The sequence below is a fragment of the Oryzias latipes genome, chromosome 19, assembly GCF_002234675.1.
Source record: "Oryzias latipes chromosome 19, ASM223467v1".
NCBI classification, from domain to species: Eukaryota; Metazoa; Chordata; class Actinopteri; order Beloniformes; family Adrianichthyidae; genus Oryzias; species Oryzias latipes.
In genome coordinates, this window is record NC_019877.2 from 22,644,531 (window position 1) to 22,663,201 (window position 18,671).

An 18,671-nucleotide genomic window follows, 5' to 3' on the forward strand; every position below is an offset into this window, starting at 1 on the left:
AGTGGATGGCATAGAGTAAGCCCACCCTCATTTCCCACCATCCCTTTGTTTGCATGCTCTACCACTAGCTTACAGCCCCTCACACCCCCAACCTAACATTAGTGTTGCAACAGAAAAGGCAGCGATATCAGAGCTATCCAGCCGTCCAGTTTAAATCCAGATTCCAGCTCAGACCAGAAAAACAAAGACATTCATGTAACTATCTGAGAGATAAGTGACATTAAATGGCAGTCAGGGACAATACCGCTATATCAGCCCAAAGGGGGGTGTTGGGTCCCCTTTATATAAGGGATATCTGAAGGGTGTGCTAATGACTGGAGAACCAGACTCCTCATGCTCCTTGGGAAAAGCAATTCCAGATTCCTGGAGAGGAGAGTTTGGCAGAAAGTTGAAGCTCAAATTTAAGAACGATATGGTTCTGGTTGGAAGAGTGGACCAGCTCAACACTCCCAGTCTGTGAAAATGGGGTCCTGGGAGTCTTAGTGAGAGTTCAGGACGGAAAAGGAAAGTGTCCGATTTCAACCAGCTGAAATGAGCTTCCTAGGGCAGCTGGGCGCTCCCTTGGAGATAAGGGGAGGAGCTCAGTCAACCGGAGAGAGCTCAAAGAAGAGCTGCTGCTTCTACACATTGAGAGGAGCCAGTTAAGTTAGCTCAGGCATGTGGTCCAGATGCCTCCTAGACACCTCCCTGGGGAGGTGTCCCAGGCATGTCCCACTGGGGACACGCTGGAGACACTATGTCTCTCGGCTGGCCTGGGAACGCCTCGGTCATAGATGGATGGATGGATGGATGTATGGAGGGACGGATGGACGGACTGATAAATGGATGGACGGAGGGATGGACGGACGGACGGACGGACGGACGGACGGACGGATGGATGGACGGACGGACGGATGGACGGACGGACGGATGGATGGATGGACGGACTGATAAATGGATGGACGGATGGACGGACGGACGGACGGACGGATGGATGGATGGATTGTCGGACGGACTGATAAATGGACGGACGGACGGACGGACGGACGGACGGACGGACGGACGGATGGACGGACGGACGGATGGATGGATGGACGGACGGACTGATAAATGGACGGACGGACTGATAAATGGATGGACGGACGGACGGATGGACGGACGGACGGACGGACGGACGGACGGACGGATGGATGGATGGATCTCTTTTATGAAATGTTATTTAAGAAAAAATGCCTTCCTACTTCATAACATTGACCTCTGACTCTTTGATCTTTTAATTTCTGCTGCATCAAGACATTGTAAACTACTAATACAGTTAGTTTGAATTTATCTGTGTTTAACAAAAAACCCACATCCCCAAAATATATTTTAAATGGTCAAATTGTTGGCTGTAGTTATTGTAACTATGGAAACATGTCAACTTTCTTTTACACCTTTTTCTGTATTCCCTTCTTTTTGTTTTATGTATATAAGAGACCGCTAAACCAGTGAATTTCTCTGTAAGAATAAAGATTTGTTTTATTAAAAAAAAAACCTGACAGGCTTCAGGTTTGACAGAAAACTACAACTTGACTACAAACCCCCACTGATGTTTTTCCCATGGTTATTGAGATGTCAACTTGAATGAAACAAACTCAACTTATTGTTCTGTAAAATTTGTCAAACATAAAGCAATTTGTCTGTGACAGACTGGCGACCTGTCCAGGATGTCCCCGCCCACGAGTGGATAGGCTCCAGCAGCCCCCGTGACCCCGAAATGGAACAAAACAGTATAAAAGATGAATGAATAAATCAATTTGTGAGGTTCTAAATCTTCAAATCAGACAAACATTTTTCAGGCTTTTTGCTGAGCTGAAACATTTTTTCTCAAGAAGAGGAAATAAAATGACCAACAGACAGTTCCCTCCGTTGTTGCCTTTGGATTTATCCTCTTGCCCTTTTCCTTTGACATTTTAATGTAGACTATAGCAAACATTTTACATCCCATTTCATCCTAAAGCAGCAGCTTTTTTATGGCTCTGTTACAGAAAATCCTTCGGTTTAGTTTTATTCGCTGCGTCAGCAGGTGGGCAGGTACCCGATCTGATGGTCGGGATTAAAGACCAGGCTGTTATTTCTGCTGCGTAGACTCTGACAGGTACACAGATGAACAGATCAGGAGAGTTTCATGATAAGGGAAAGCATTTCCGTATCCTCATGCTCCATATCTGAAAGGAAAAGCCTGCTGTGATGATGGCACTATCAGAGATGTCATTTCCACAATGCTGATGGTGTTTTTTATGATAGCAGCTCACAAATGTGTTAAGTTACTCAAGAAAGTTAAAGAAAGAGATTAAAAGCTGTAACCTAAAGGTGTCTGGATCAAAGAGTCCTGGACAGATAATAACGACTCTACGAGAATTAATAAAAAATAAAAAAAAACAAAGAAGCTGTTTGTCTTGTCCTTCGTCCCGCTCCCCCAGCACATAAATGATGAAACCCCATGCCCTCTCCTCCCTAACTGAATCCTTGTAAAATACATGCTGTGTGTCATAAACGAAGTTTTAAACCTCCACAGTGGTGTTTTCTGTGGCGTTAACGTGCATTATCGCGTGAGCGCGTCACCACAAATATAAAATTTAGTCTTCAAAAGTTTTAGTTTGAAAGTACAACATTTTATTTTGAAACCCAGCCCTTTTTCCAGTTCCCTGGCTTTTTGCAGCGTAACAGAGGCGCCAACGGACTGGAAGAAGAACTCCTGGATGAAGCCTCGGTTGCGGAGGGACGGCCGTGGACCACAGACATGACGGATGTGATGTAAACATTCTGATTGATCAATGAACGTTCTGTGTCAATGCAACAGAGACGCACTGCAGACCGACCAGTGGAAGTCAGCCTAAGACTTGCACAGAACAGAAACATGTCGAGCAAATCAGCTGCAAGGCAACACGATGTTCAGTTCATTAGAATGCCAGGAGGCCGAACTGCACACGTTTTAAATCAGAGCAACCCTTTATGCTCTTCATTTCAGCCACAGCAAATGACTCAACCAGCGGAGGCTTTCAAAGCACGAGAGGTTCATAGATGGACTCTGCGTTTGTAGCAGCGTGCATCCTTTGGTTTCATATCAACTCATTCCATCTCAAGTCTTCCACTGAATCTACTGTGGAAATTGCAGTCCAGACCATGTTTAACATAAATTCCCACCGACTCATGGCTTCCATCCCAGTGATGACAGTGACCACACTTGGGACGGGCCAGGTCTGATCTGCCGACAATCACAGCCAAAGTGCAATTGCAGCTGCGATGTAAGGAGTTCGGATTAGCTCAACTTTGTGTGTAACAAGCTCTTAAAAAAAACATTTAAAAATGTGCAAATTAGCAAAGTTCCTGCTAACACAAAGACAGATTTTTGGGCCAAAACTCCACAGAAAGACAATGAAACTGTTGGACTTGAAATATGTGGCAGTGAAAACTAAAAGCTTGAAATCTTTTCCAGCATTCACCTTCCCACACAAGACAAACTGTGATTAATCTCAATTTCTCGAATTAATCCGGCTGCATAAGATCACGCAGAGCTAAATATTTCATTTCATTTGTGCTTTTAGAAAGAAGCGTTAAAGACTGTGCATAGAAAAGCTGACTTCCATTTTAAAATGGGAATTGTCGCATGTAGATAAATTAAACACGATACTCTTATTAACTTTGTCAATTCAACGTCAACACAGAAACTGTTATAAACTTCTGCAACAAATAAGTTGTGTTGGTTTGGGAGAATTCAGGTTCTACAATCAAACAGAAAGTAAGAAGAGAACTGCTTTAGAAATGGAGAATAGGAAGAGCCTTTAACAGAACCAGAGTCAGGAAGGAATCAGGAAGTCCTACTCAACACATCCATGAGGATTTACAGCTGCTGAGCCTTAATCATTTCATTCCAAAGCTATAATTTAACATGTTGTTCAAATCCTTGTGACTTACATCATCAACAATGCATGTGAAGACAATAAACGGTGGAAGCGGTATGTCCAGCGCAGATAGCAGACCGCCACCGCTAGCCCCCGTTTGGATTTCCCCTGAACTATGGCAGCTGTGGATCAAGCAAGTGATGGACAGCATGTCAACAGTGTGAGACAGCTCCATGTTATGTGAGTGTAAACGCGTCGAGGAAGACATCCCCCATATGCCAGCCGCAGAATTTGGAAAAGACTGAGACTGAAAAACAGCTTTTTCCTGCAGTGACCCATGAGCATCGTGAGTGGGAGCTGAGGAACAGGTAACCCTGACCCAGGTCTCCCTCATCCAAAGGGAACAAACGTGATTTTTATACAGACACGTCTGTATCAGCTGTTAACGTTCCCAAAGATGATCAAACTTACCAAAAGTTCATCACGTTTTCTTGCTACAGCAGCAGAGTTCAGGTCAAAAGATCTCATTCACATCCAAATGACAAAGCTAAATATTGTTTTGAATGGATTGCTCACGTTGCTCCTATATTCCACATCCACCTAATCTATTCCCATCACTCATAGTTACAGTTTTCCTGGACCTGAGCACTTTGGCTACGAGGCCGGCTCTGTGATAATCCTCTGAGTCACTGAAGCCAGTCTCTGTCAGGGTAAAGGATCTTATCAGCACTCGACGGTTCAAAATATATCTTTTGAAAAGTAAAAATTCCGTTTTCCAACGAGACAACTGCTCGTCTTACAAAGCCACGGCTGCAGGAAACACAGTTCTGGAGCGGCTGCCTGTATCAACAGAACAAACGGAGTCTGAACTGCAGGACGTAAGAACTCAATCCTGTAACGGATATCCCCAGAGAACAATTGGTGTGTATTTATTTACATCCAGGGGGAATTGGACTTGAAATCTTGGATTGAGCAACTATACATTAGGGCTTAAACACTGTCCACATAACCTAACCTGACGGAATCAAATTTCAAAGCAAACACATGTTTTCTATGCAACTGTAATTGTCGCTTTAAAAAGTTATAGTAAATAAATAATGAGTTGTTTAACCTTAAGGAGTAGTTACATTTATTTTTCATTACATTTAGTTACATGTATAAGTTATATCTGGCCCTTTGAGGACAGACACTGTGATGACGTGGCCCTCTGTAAAAATGAGTTTGACACCCCTGGTCAAAAAGAGAAAATCAAACAAGAAGTTTCTTAAAGTGAGACTGTCAGCAACCATAAGTGTTTTTACAATTTTTTGTTTCTGATCAAAATTTAGAGAGACTTTTGAACAACCAATAGTAAATGTAATTATTTTCCAGCTTAATGCTGCATCGGACGGACGGACGGACGGACGGACGGACGGACGGATGGATGGATGGATCTCTTTTATGAAATGTTATTTAAGAAAAAATGCCTTCCTACTTCATAACATTGACCTCTGACTCTTTGATCTTTTAATTTCTGCTGCATCAAGACATTGTAAACTACTAATACAGTTAGTTTGAATTTATCTGTGTTTAACAAAAAACCCACATCCCCAAAATATATTTTAAATGGTCAAATTGTTGGCTGTAGTTATTGTAACTATGGAAACATGTCAACTTTCTTTTACACCTTTTTCTGTATTCCCTTCTTTTTGTTTTATGTATATAAGAGACCGCTAAACCAGTGAATTTCTCTGTAAGAATAAAGATTTGTTTTATTAAAAAAAAAACCTGACAGGCTTCAGGTTTGACAGAAAACTACAACTTGACTACAAACCCCCACTGATGTTTTTCCCATGGTTATTGAGATGTCAACTTGAATGAAACAAACTCAACTTATTGTTCTGTAAAATTTGTCAAACATAAAGCAATTTGTCTGTGACAGACTGGCGACCTGTCCAGGATGTCCCCGCCCACGAGTGGATAGGCTCCAGCAGCCCCCGTGACCCCGAAATGGAACAAAACAGTATAAAAGATGAATGAATAAATCAATTTGTGAGGTTCTAAATCTTCAAATCAGACAAACATTTTTCAGGCTTTTTGCTGAGCTGAAACATTTTTTCTCAAGAAGAGGAAATAAAATGACCAACAGACAGTTCCCTCCGTTGTTGCCTTTGGATTTATCCTCTTGCCCTTTTCCTTTGACATTTTAATGTAGACTATAGCAAACATTTTACATCCCATTTCATCCTAAAGCAGCAGCTTTTTTATGGCTCTGTTACAGAAAATCCTTCGGTTTAGTTTTATTCGCTGCGTCAGCAGGTGGGCAGGTACCCGATCTGATGGTCGGGATTAAAGACCAGGCTGTTATTTCTGCTGCGTAGACTCTGACAGGTACACAGATGAACAGATCAGGAGAGTTTCATGATAAGGGAAAGCATTTCCGTATCCTCATGCTCCATATCTGAAAGGAAAAGCCTGCTGTGATGATGGCACTATCAGAGATGTCATTTCCACAATGCTGATGGTGTTTTTTATGATAGCAGCTCACAAATGTGTTAAGTTACTCAAGAAAGTTAAAGAAAGAGATTAAAAGCTGTAACCTAAAGGTGTCTGGATCAAAGAGTCCTGGACAGATAATAACGACTCTACGAGAATTAATAAAAAATAAAAAAAAACAAAGAAGCTGTTTGTCTTGTCCTTCGTCCCGCTCCCCCAGCACATAAATGATGAAACCCCATGCCCTCTCCTCCCTAACTGAATCCTTGTAAAATACATGCTGTGTGTCATAAACGAAGTTTTAAACCTCCACAGTGGTGTTTTCTGTGGCGTTAACGTGCATTATCGCGTGAGCGCGTCACCACAAATATAAAATTTAGTCTTCAAAAGTTTTAGTTTGAAAGTACAACATTTTATTTTGAAACCCAGCCCTTTTTCCAGTTCCCTGGCTTTTTGCAGCGTAACAGAGGCGCCAACGGACTGGAAGAAGAACTCCTGGATGAAGCCTCGGTTGCGGAGGGACGGCCGTGGACCACAGACATGACGGATGTGATGTAAACATTCTGATTGATCAATGAACGTTCTGTGTCAATGCAACAGAGACGCACTGCAGACCGACCAGTGGAAGTCAGCCTAAGACTTGCACAGAACAGAAACATGTCGAGCAAATCAGCTGCAAGGCAACACGATGTTCAGTTCATTAGAATGCCAGGAGGCCGAACTGCACACGTTTTAAATCAGAGCAACCCTTTATGCTCTTCATTTCAGCCACAGCAAATGACTCAACCAGCGGAGGCTTTCAAAGCACGAGAGGTTCATAGATGGACTCTGCGTTTGTAGCAGCGTGCATCCTTTGGTTTCATATCAACTCATTCCATCTCAAGTCTTCCACTGAATCTACTGTGGAAATTGCAGTCCAGACCATGTTTAACATAAATTCCCACCGACTCATGGCTTCCATCCCAGTGATGACAGTGACCACACTTGGGACGGGCCAGGTCTGATCTGCCGACAATCACAGCCAAAGTGCAATTGCAGCTGCGATGTAAGGAGTTCGGATTAGCTCAACTTTGTGTGTAACAAGCTCTTAAAAAAAACATTTAAAAATGTGCAAATTAGCAAAGTTCCTGCTAACACAAAGACAGATTTTTGGGCCAAAACTCCACAGAAAGACAATGAAACTGTTGGACTTGAAATATGTGGCAGTGAAAACTAAAAGCTTGAAATCTTTTCCAGCATTCACCTTCCCACACAAGACAAACTGTGATTAATCTCAATTTCTCGAATTAATCCGGCTGCATAAGATCACGCAGAGCTAAATATTTCATTTCATTTGTGCTTTTAGAAAGAAGCGTTAAAGACTGTGCATAGAAAAGCTGACTTCCATTTTAAAATGGGAATTGTCGCATGTAGATAAATTAAACACGATACTCTTATTAACTTTGTCAATTCAACGTCAACACAGAAACTGTTATAAACTTCTGCAACAAATAAGTTGTGTTGGTTTGGGAGAATTCAGGTTCTACAATCAAACAGAAAGTAAGAAGAGAACTGCTTTAGAAATGGAGAATAGGAAGAGCCTTTAACAGAACCAGAGTCAGGAAGGAATCAGGAAGTCCTACTCAACACATCCATGAGGATTTACAGCTGCTGAGCCTTAATCATTTCATTCCAAAGCTATAATTTAACAGGTTGTTCAAATCCTTGTGACTTACATCATCAACAATGCATGTGAAGACAATAAACGGTGGAAGCGGTATGTCCAGCGCAGATAGCAGACCGCCACCGCTAGCCCCCGTTTGGATTTCCCCTGAACTATGGCAGCTGTGGATCAAGCAAGTGATGGACAGCATGTCAACAGTGTGAGACAGCTCCATGTTATGTGAGTGTAAACGCGTCGAGGAAGACATCCCCCATATGCCAGCCGCAGAATTTGGAAAAGACTGAGACTGAAAAACAGCTTTTTCCTGCAGTGACCCATGAGCATCGTGAGTGGGAGCTGAGGAACAGGTAACCCTGACCCAGGTCTCCCTCATCCAAAGGGAACAAACGTGATTTTTATACAGACACGTCTGTATCAGCTGTTAACGTTCCCAAAGATGATCAAACTTACCAAAAGTTCATCACGTTTTCTTGCTACAGCAGCAGAGTTCAGGTCAAAAGATCTCATTCACATCCAAATGACAAAGCTAAATATTGTTTTGAATGGATTGCTCACGTTGCTCCTATATTCCACATCCACCTAATCTATTCCCATCACTCATAGTTACAGTTTTCCTGGACCTGAGCACTTTGGCTACGAGGCCGGCTCTGTGATAATCCTCTGAGTCACTGAAGCCAGTCTCTGTCAGGGTAAAGGATCTTATCAGCACTCGACGGTTCAAAATATATCTTTTGAAAAGTAAAAATTCCGTTTTCCAACGAGACAACTGCTCGTCTTACAAAGCCACGGCTGCAGGAAACACAGTTCTGGAGCGGCTGCCTGTATCAACAGAACAAACGGAGTCTGAACTGCAGGACGTAAGAACTCAATCCTGTAACGGATATCCCCAGAGAACAATTGGTGTGTATTTATTTACATCCAGGGGGAATTGGACTTGAAATCTTGGATTGAGCAACTATACATTAGGGCTTAAACACTGTCCACATAACCTAACCTGACGGAATCAAATTTCAAAGCAAACACATGTTTTCTATGCAACTGTAATTGTCGCTTTAAAAAGTTATAGTAAATAAATAATGAGTTGTTTAACCTTAAGGAGTAGTTACATTTATTTTTCATTACATTTAGTTACATGTATAAGTTATATCTGGCCCTTTGAGGACAGACACTGTGATGACGTGGCCCTCTGTAAAAATGAGTTTGACACCCCTGGTCAAAAAGAGAAATTCAAACAAGAAGTTTCTTAAAGTGAGACTGTCAGCAACCATAAGTGTTTTTACAATTTTTTGTTTCTGATCAAAATTTAGAGAGACTTTTGAACAACCAATAGTAAATGTAATTATCTTCCAGCTTAATGCTGCATCAGCAACAACTTAAGCTACGTTCACATCATCCTCTGCAACGCGGGTTCAAGTGTTCAAGCGACCAGTCTCAATAAAAAGTTTATGTAAATGTGCGTTTCGGGCTTCTGCGTTCAAAACTCGCATTCAAGTACAAAACATTGAAACGTGTGTTGAAAGTGAAGGTTGAGTTTTGACCAATCAGGGACTTTGGCAGTGACGTATGGTTAGCGTCCTTTTTATTTAACGGTGGTACCAACCGTTTGACAATTGAGTATGAGGGAGAGAGGAATGACCAGATTCTGATGACATCATGATCACATGATGGGTGAGGCTTTAATTCAAAGGTGGAGATGTGCAGAACAGCAGGGATTCAACAGTTGCAGACATTTTTCAGAACCTTGAAGTTCAGGTCTTTTCTCTCCAAGATGATTGGAAAACCTTTTTTTGTTTGTTTTTCATTTTGTCTAACATGGTTGAAATTAAGATGTATTGATGATTAAAAATTCACACAGTTCATTCCATGTTAATAGAGCCAAACTCAACAAACTGGCACATGACAAAATGAATTAGCTGCTCTGCTAAACATGCTCCAAAAAGTTCACTCTTTGCATGAAAAAAACATTCTTAGCAGCATTTCCACTGAACTCTCCGATCATTTAAGGGTTTTTCATTAAAGTCTGGCTCTGAAGGTCTAAAGTCACCAGCCCTCTCTACTGTTAAGTCCTTGATATGTTCCAGCCCATGTCGGCCCGATCCACAGCTGCTCTTCTGGAGCTGGACACTCAAAGTACATCACCCTTTTGACTCTAAACCACAAACACCTTAAACATTACAACAGGAACGAGAATCATCTTCCTCTGATCTCCTGCAGTAACTTACCTGGAGCATAAGATGGTCAGAAGCATCTTTATTTAAATGCAAATGTTTCTCTGAAAGTTAAAGAGCAGCCCTGAAAGATTTCCTTCATCCTCGCTCTGATCGCTCTCTGTTTTCTTGACTTTCTGGTGCAGAAAAGTCTCAGCGAGTGGATCTTCCACGTTTTAGCAACATGAAACACAGGAGAGGTAAAAGAGCATGCAAAGTCACAAAGGCTCGATCCTGTTAGAGCCAAATCCATACAGAGGCGGCAATTTATGCTAAACACAAACACAATGCTGGCACTGACCTTGAAGCTCCAGTAGTGTGGCTGTTGCTAAGGGAGGGAAGGAGACGAAAAGAAAGGAGACAGAGAGGAAGGGGGGAGAAGAAAGAGAAACAGCACTGAGTTAGACTTTGTCAGATTACCACAAAACAAAAGAGAGAGCCGAGCGAACGCAGAAAAATGCCTCGTCACTGAGTTCCCAGACATGTAAACATTTCACACTGCAAAAGGTGAGTTTCCATCTCCATCCATCCATTTTCTAGAGCGGCTTTTTCCCGTTCAGAACCACGGGGTGGCTGGAGCCTACCCAGCTACTGTTGGGCAAGGGTTCACCCTGGACGGCTCGCCGGTCCCTCAGAGGGACCCACAACCGCATGAAGGGACTATTTAGAATCATCAGTGAACCTATGCGGCACGGTTTTGGACTGTGGAGTAAACCAAAGTAAGCATACAAACTCCATCAGAAAGGGATTTAAACCGGAGACTACTCATAACCCACTACACCACAGAGCCGTCATTTACCTTTAAATGGAAACTGTATCATGTTGAAGCTTCAAAACAAAAAAATATTTTTCTCTGCCTTAAGGCCGGGGCACAATATGATTTTGAAATGATCCTGAAATCCAGATTCATATTTTCGTCCTTCACTGCCATAGACATGGGCTTTTAATTGATTGTAATAGCTTCACAGGAATGAATCAAATATTTGGTGTGACTAACGACCCGGGGCCGGGCGGCTCCTCAAACCCACCCTTAGGTGTCCTGACACGATGGCTTGATCAGACCCACCAGTGACTTTGAGACAGAAACTGGAGTTTAGACATTGATCAAAACACCTGATTCGGGTTCTGATTAGCTACCTGTGGGTTTATCTACAGCACATGTGTCAAACTGTAGGCCCGCTGTGGCCCGCCATATCATTCTTGGCCAGCGAGAGCATAAAAGTTTTTACTTTCTTAGAATAAAAAAAAAAAATTGGTGTGTATTTATTTACATCCAGGGGGAATTGGACTTGAAATCTTGGTTGAGCAACTATACATTAGGACATAAACACTGTCCATATAACCAAACCTGACAGAATCAAATTTAACAGGATTTTTGCTAAAGTAACAAGCAAACATATGTTTTCTATTCAACTGTAATTGTCACTTTAAAAAGTTATAGTAAATTAATACATGAGTGATTTAACATTAAGGAGTAGTTACATTTATTTTTCATTACATTTAGTTACATGTATAAGTTATATCTGGCCCTTTGAGGACAGCCACGATGCTGATGTGTCCCTCAGGGAAAATTAGTTTGACACCCCTGGTCTACAGAGACGCGTTGTACAGTATAATACAGACGTGGTGCCGGCTCTTTTAGACCCTCCATTATTCTTCAGTGGTATTAAGCACTGCTACATTAAAATATACTGTATATATTATATGATACTGTTACGGCGGGTGGTTGGGGGAGTACCCAGGCGCAGAGAGGATGAAGCATGAGGTCAAAGTGGATAGGGGCTTTAATATTAACAAAAGGCTACAAACCAAAAACCACTGCACAAGCACGCTAGAAAACTCGAAACAGTATAAAACACTCGAAACAGGGGAAGAGCCGAAATATAAACTATTGACCAGCACAGGAGGAAGGGAATGACAAGACTTAAATACATACAGACAAACGAGTCACAGGTGATCACAATCAGGAAGGATGGGGAACCAAAGTAAAACTCAAAACTACAACAAAACAGGAAACCCTACAAAATAAAACAGGAAGTAACACAAAACCAACAAAGAACAAAACACAAAAGGAAAGAAACTGAAACCGTCACAGATACAGTATATTTTTGACCCATCCCCATATCAGTGTCAGAACCAGAATCAGAAGTACTTTATTGATCCCACATGTGGGAAATGTGTGTGTTACCGTGGCAAGTAAACATCAGAGAAAATAGAATAATATAAAAACAATAATACAAAAATGTAGCATAAATGTAAACAAATAATGTGGTATAATTTAAAGACTATTTACAAACAGGTAACAATGTGCAAAAATGTGCAAACGCCATCTATTACACTGTGAATTATTGTACAGTGTTGGGGAAGAACAATCCTGATTCCAGTTTCTTGATTCCTTTGACTATTTTGGAGTTGGGTTTGATTTTTGCTAAAACACTAAATAATCCTCTTTTCTGTAAATTTCTCACATGTCCAGTGATACCTTGTAAATACACTCATCTCATTTGGACCATGCATCATTTCTTTCACAGCAACAACAGCAAATCCTGATTTGATTAGCAGACTGGGCACAGACTGCAGAAACCCAGAACCAAGGGGCTTTGTTTGCTGTAAATGTTGTCAGATGGTCAAAATATGTCGTAAATGTAGACAAACTTCATCAGCAGTGAGCTCAAAGTGATCCATCAGTGATGATCTACGACATATGTACAGCTGTCTTCATCTAAGCAGCCATCAGTCATCAGTGTCTGACAGCCACTCTGCTGACATCGGCGTTTACTGGATGGAGTTCAAACTCAACGCATGTTTCTCACAATTAAAACATCACCTGATCAGCTGAAGATCCATGAATCATCTGGAGGTGCAGGACTGCGTATCACTGCCACACAGATGTACTGATTTTCAATCCCAACTTTGATTTCTACTTTAAAACAATTCAGTATTGATGCATATGTCAAAGCTCCATCCTGCCAACAACTTTGTTTTTACAAAGTTAGAGACTTTAACTCAACAGAGTTGGAACATTTTTATGGAAATAATGAAGTCCTACATAAAAAATACAAAAACATAGTTTCTTTTGCCAGATAAAAACCAGAAATAGTTTTTTTTAAAGCATGGTGGTGCAGTGGTCACCACTTTCGCCCCTGGTTCGAGTCCCAGCTAAGGGACCTCAACCAGAACTCCAACAGGGGACCTCAACCAGAACACCAATGGGGGACCTGAACCAGAACACCGATGGGGGGCCTGAACCAGAACACCAATGGGGGGCCTGAACCAGAACATCAATAGGGAACCTCAACCAGAACTCCAACGGGGGACCTCAACCAGAACTCCAATGGGGGACCTGAACCAGAACACCAATGGGGGGCCTGAACCAGAACACCAATGGGGGGCCTGAACCAGAACTCCAACGGGGGACCTCAACCAGAACAGCAATGGGGGACCTGAAGCAGAACACCAATGGGGGGCCTGAACCAGAACATCAATGGGGAACCTCAACCAGAACTCCAACGGGGGACCTGAACCAGAACACCAATGGGGGACCTGAACCAGAACACCAATGGGGGGCCTGAACCAGAACACCAATGGGGAGCCTGAACCAGAACACCAATGGGGGGCCTGAACCAGAACTCCAACGGGGGACCTCAACCAGAACACCATTGGGGGACCTCAACCAGAACACCAATGGGGTACCTCAACCAGAACTCCAACGGGGGACCTCAACCAGAACACCAATGGGGGACCTGAACCAGAACATCGATGGGGGGCCTGAACCAGAACACCAATGGGGGGCCTGAACCAGAACATCAATGGGGAACCTCAACCAGAACATCAATGGGGAACCTCAACCAGAACTCCAACGGGGGACCTCAACCAGAACACCATTGGGGGACCTGAACCAGAACACCAATGGGAGACCTGAACCAGAACACCAATGGGGGGCCTGAACCAAAACACCAATGGGGGGCCTGAACCAGAACACCAATGGGGGACCTGAACCAGAACACGGATGGGGGACCTCAACCAGAACACCATTGGGGGACCTCAACCAGAACTCCAACGGGGGACCTGAACTAGAACACCAATGGGGTACCTCAACCAGAACTCCAACGGGGGACCTCAACCAGAACACCAATGGGGGACCTGAACCAGAACATCGATGGGGGGCCTGAACCAGAACACCAATGGGGGGCCTGAACCAGAACATCAATGGGGAACCTCAACCAGAACATCAATGGGGAACCTCAACCAGAACTCCAACGGGGGACCTCAACCAGAACACCAATGGGGGACCTGAACCAGAACACCAATGGGGGGCCTGAACCAAAACTCCAACGGGGGACCTCAACCAGAACACCAATGGGGGACCTGAAGCAGAACACCAATGGGGGGCCTGAACCAGAACATCAATGGGGAACCTCAACCAGAACTCCAACGGGGGACCTGAACTAGAACACCAATGGGGTACCTCAACCAGAACTCCAACGGGGGACCTCAACCAGAACACCAATGGGGGACCTTAACCAGAACACCAATGGGGGACCTCAACCAGAACACCAATGGGGGACCTTAACCAGAACACCAATGGGGGACCTTAACCAGAACACCAATGGGGGACCTTAACCAGAACACCAACGGGGGACCTTTCTGTGTGAAGTTTGCATGTCTTCCTCCCACTGTCCGAAAACATGCTTCTTACTCGAAATCAGGGGTTCTCAAAGTGTGGCCAGGGGGCCAATGGCGGCCCGCGGGAATATTTTTTGTGGCCTTCAGTAAAAGAGAGCCATGCAGGTACCTTTGAGGAAAATGTTGTGTTGGCGAGAAGAAAAGGTGCTTAAAAGCTAAGTGGACAAATGCTTCCTTTGTCGAACCTCATGGGCTGGATAAAGTCATGTGCTTTATTTGCAGGCAGGTAAATGCAATGCTCAAAGTATTCAATATAAATCGTCACTGTGTCACAAATCACTTTTAGAAAATGTGATTTTTATCTGACAACACAGACGTCGTCTGTTTTTCTGGATTTAAGTGACAGAATCCTACAGATTTAGAATCCTTTTTTTATTAAATAATGAAATAGATATTAAGATTACAATGCATCTGTGCGAGGAGCAACTCTCTGCACTGGTAATGTATTGAAGTAATAAATTCTTTTTTGCTGTAATGTATAACTGTAGCATTACTCAGAAGGAGACAGCATTGTTTCCAACTCCCCTTTTTTAAGTTTGTCTCTTTTTCAGAAGTTTCCATTTTTATTTTGTTCCCAACAGTTGACAGCAGAAGGTCTCAGGGGGACATTTGTGCTTAAAGTTTCTCTGTTCTCTGCTCAGAAAATAAAAACATGGTTACCGTACTATGAGAGCAGCATTTATAGTAAACCATGTTTAGGGTTTATATGACCACAGTCGGCCAATGTTTGCTACTTTAAAGACTTTTCTTTTTTATATATAATTTATCTGGAAAAGGAACATCTGGGAAATAGGACATTTGATTCCTGATTAAAGTCCAGAGGAGGGGGGAAAAAAGCCTTCAGAGGTTGATGTTGCCATGGAAGTCTGGTGGTTCAGACGCGTGGACAAAAGCAGAAATGGTCACATGACTGCACCCACCTGAGGACCCACTCGAGCTAGGCTGAAACTTCATCATGATCAGTTGATGTCAGTCATTGACCCCATCTTTAAGGAGCTGAAAGTCCTTCCACGGTGGACGGACCTCTGATTTGATGAGTGCCACATTATAGTGTACTGTTAAGGTTGGAACAGCTTCTTCACTTCAGAGCGTCATCTGTGATGACTCAAAGGCTTCATGTCTGTCACTCGTGTGTGCAGCAGATCTCTGAGCGAGGCTGAGCAAACAGCAGCTAATGCACAGACGCTACGGTGAAGCATAGGAGTGAAAATCCCAAGGACAACCTCCACATCCGGGTTTGAGCCATGTTGTAGCAACAGTGCTCATATTTCCTTATGTTGAAGGAGGAGGGGCTGAACTCTTTCTTTTTCTGTTCATTTAGTTGTATAATTTCAGAAGTAAATGTAAAAATGTCTCCTTAAAAAGAAGTCATGACAGCCAGAAAATACTCTAAAAAGTGAGCAACAGGTTACGTTGAAGGGTTTTCGGTGTAATCCCAGCACTGAGGAGGTTAAGCCGTCAAGTCTTTCTGATCAAAATGAACATTGGTGCAATCTTTGCTCTCTTGATTTGCCTTAATAACAGAAAAGAAACACCAACAACTAAAGGTTCCAACAAATATAGACATCCAGAGCAAAGCCAACAAAAGCTGCTGAAAAAGAAAGGTTTGTTGTTTTAACATGATTTGGTGCTTTGGTTATTAGGTACATAGCTTGTTATATTGAATCTAGCCACAGGGGTTGCAAGCCAGTAACTTCTGTGCCGGTCCCAAGCCCGGATAAATAGAGAGGGTTGCGTCAGGAAGGGCATCCGGCGTAAAAAATTGCCAAAATAACCATGCGAATCATCCACAACACTTTAGACATACCGGATCGGTCGAGGCCCGGGTTAACAACGACCGCCACCGATGCTGTTAACCTACAGGGTGTCGGTGGAAATTTGACTACTGTTGGTGGAAGAAAGAGGGGAGGCAGAAGGGTCCGTGGCCAGAGAGAGAAGGGAAAAGGCAGGAACATAGGTTTGAGAATAGGGACTCTTAACGTTGGCACAATGACAGGGAAAGGCAGAGAGCTGGCAGACATGATGGAGAGAAGGAAGGTAGATGTACTGTGTGTGCAGGAGACAAGGTGGAAGGGCAGCAAGGCACGTAGTATTGGAGGAGGATACAAACTGTTCTATCATGGTGTTGATAGGAAGAGAAACGGGGTAGGAGTGATTCTGAAGGGGGAGTTTGTGAACAGTGTTCTAGAGGTGAAAAGAGTCTCAGACAGGATGATGAGCCTAAAGTTAGAAATTGAAGGGGTGATGGTGAATGTAGTCAGTGGGTATGCGCCACAGGTTGGCTGTGAGTTAGAAGTGAAGGAGAGATTCTGGAGTGAGTTGGATGAGGTCATAGAGAGTTTTCCCAGAGGAGAGAGAGTTGTTATTGGAGCAGACTTTAATGGGCATGTTGGTGAGGGCAACAGAGGTGATGAGGAGGTGATGGGCAGGTTTGGTGTGAAGGAAAGGAATCTGGAGGGACAGATGGTGGTGGACTTTGCGAAGAGGATGGAAATGGCTGTAGTCAACACTTACTTCCAGAAGAGAGAGGAACATAGAGTGACATACAGAAGTGGAGGTAGGAGTACTCAGGTGGACTACATCCTATGTAGACGAAGTCATTTGAGAGAGGTTAGTGACTGCAAAGTGGTGGTAGGAGAGAGTGTAGCCAGACAGCACCGCATGGTGGTGTGTAAGATGACTCTGGAGGTCAGGAAGAAGAAGAGATGGAAAACAGAAAAGAAGACCAAGTGGTGGAAGCTACAGAATGAAGAAACTTGTGAGGAATTTAGGCAGAAGTTGAGGCAGGTCCTGGGTGGTCAGGATGAGCTTCCAGATGACTGGGAAACTACAGCAGAGATTATCAGGGAAACAGGTAGGAAGGTGCTAGGTGTGTCATCTGGAAAGAGGAAAGACGGTAAAGAGACTTGGTGGTGGAATGAGGAAGTACAGGAATGCGTCCAGAGGAAGAGGTTGGCTAAAAGGAAGTGGGATGTAGAAAGGACTGAGGAAGGTAGACAGGAGTACAAGGAAGCGCAGCGTAGAGTGAAGAGAGAGGTGGCAAAGGCCAAACAGAAAGCTTACGATGAGCTATATGACAGGTTAGACACAAAGGAAGGAGAGAAGGACTTGTACAGGCTAGCCAGACAGAGAGACAGAGATGGGAAGGACGTGCAACAGATAAGGGTGATTAAGGACAGAGATGGAAAGGTGCTAACAACCCAGGAGAGTGTACAGAAAAGATGGAAGGAGTATTTTGAGGAGCTGATGAACGAGGAAAATGACAGGGAAATAAGGGAGGAAGATGTGGTTGTTGTGGAGCAGGAAGTAGCAGAGATTGGAAAGGATGCGGTTAGGAAGGCTCTGAAAAGGATGAAGAGCGGAAAGGCCGTTGGTCCTGATGACGTACCTGTGGAGGTATGGAAGTGCCTAGGAGAGACAGCAGTGGAATTTCTAACAAGGTTGTTCAATAGGATTTTAGAGAGTGAGAAGATGCCTGAGGAATGGAGGAGAAGCGTTCTGGTCCCGATCTTTAAGAACAAGGGTGACACGCAGAACTGCAGCAACTATAGAGGAATAAAGTTGATGAGCCACACAATGAAGCTGTGGGAAAGAGTAGTGGAAGCCAGGCTTAGGAAGAAGGTGGAGATCTGTGAGCAGCAGTATGGTTTCATGCCCCGTAAGAGCACCACTGATGCCATTTTTGCTTTGAGAATGTTGATGGAAAAGTACAGAGAAGGTCAGAAGGAACTGCATTGTGTGTTCGTAGATTTAGAGAAGGCGTATGACAGGGTGCCT

At 43.4% G+C, this 18,671-nt stretch overlaps 1 protein-coding gene across 9 annotated transcripts in view; it reads right to left on the reverse strand.

Moving 5' to 3' along the window:
- Positions 1 to 18,671, reverse strand: part of LOC101165922 (SRC kinase signaling inhibitor 1) — a 122,042-nt gene that overhangs the window by 56,283 nt on the left and 47,088 nt on the right. For 7 of the 9 annotated variants that reach the window (XM_023949234.1, XM_023949233.1, XM_023949235.1 and 4 more), the window contains one exon: positions 10,510 to 10,536. In XM_023949234.1, the coding sequence (XP_023805002.1) occupies positions 10,510 to 10,536 (27 nt within the window). Of the gene's footprint in view, positions 1 to 10,223; positions 10,375 to 10,509; positions 10,537 to 18,671 lie in introns of all 9 variants that reach the window. The other 2 variants (XM_023949237.1, XM_023949236.1) reach the window with 1 other exon arrangement.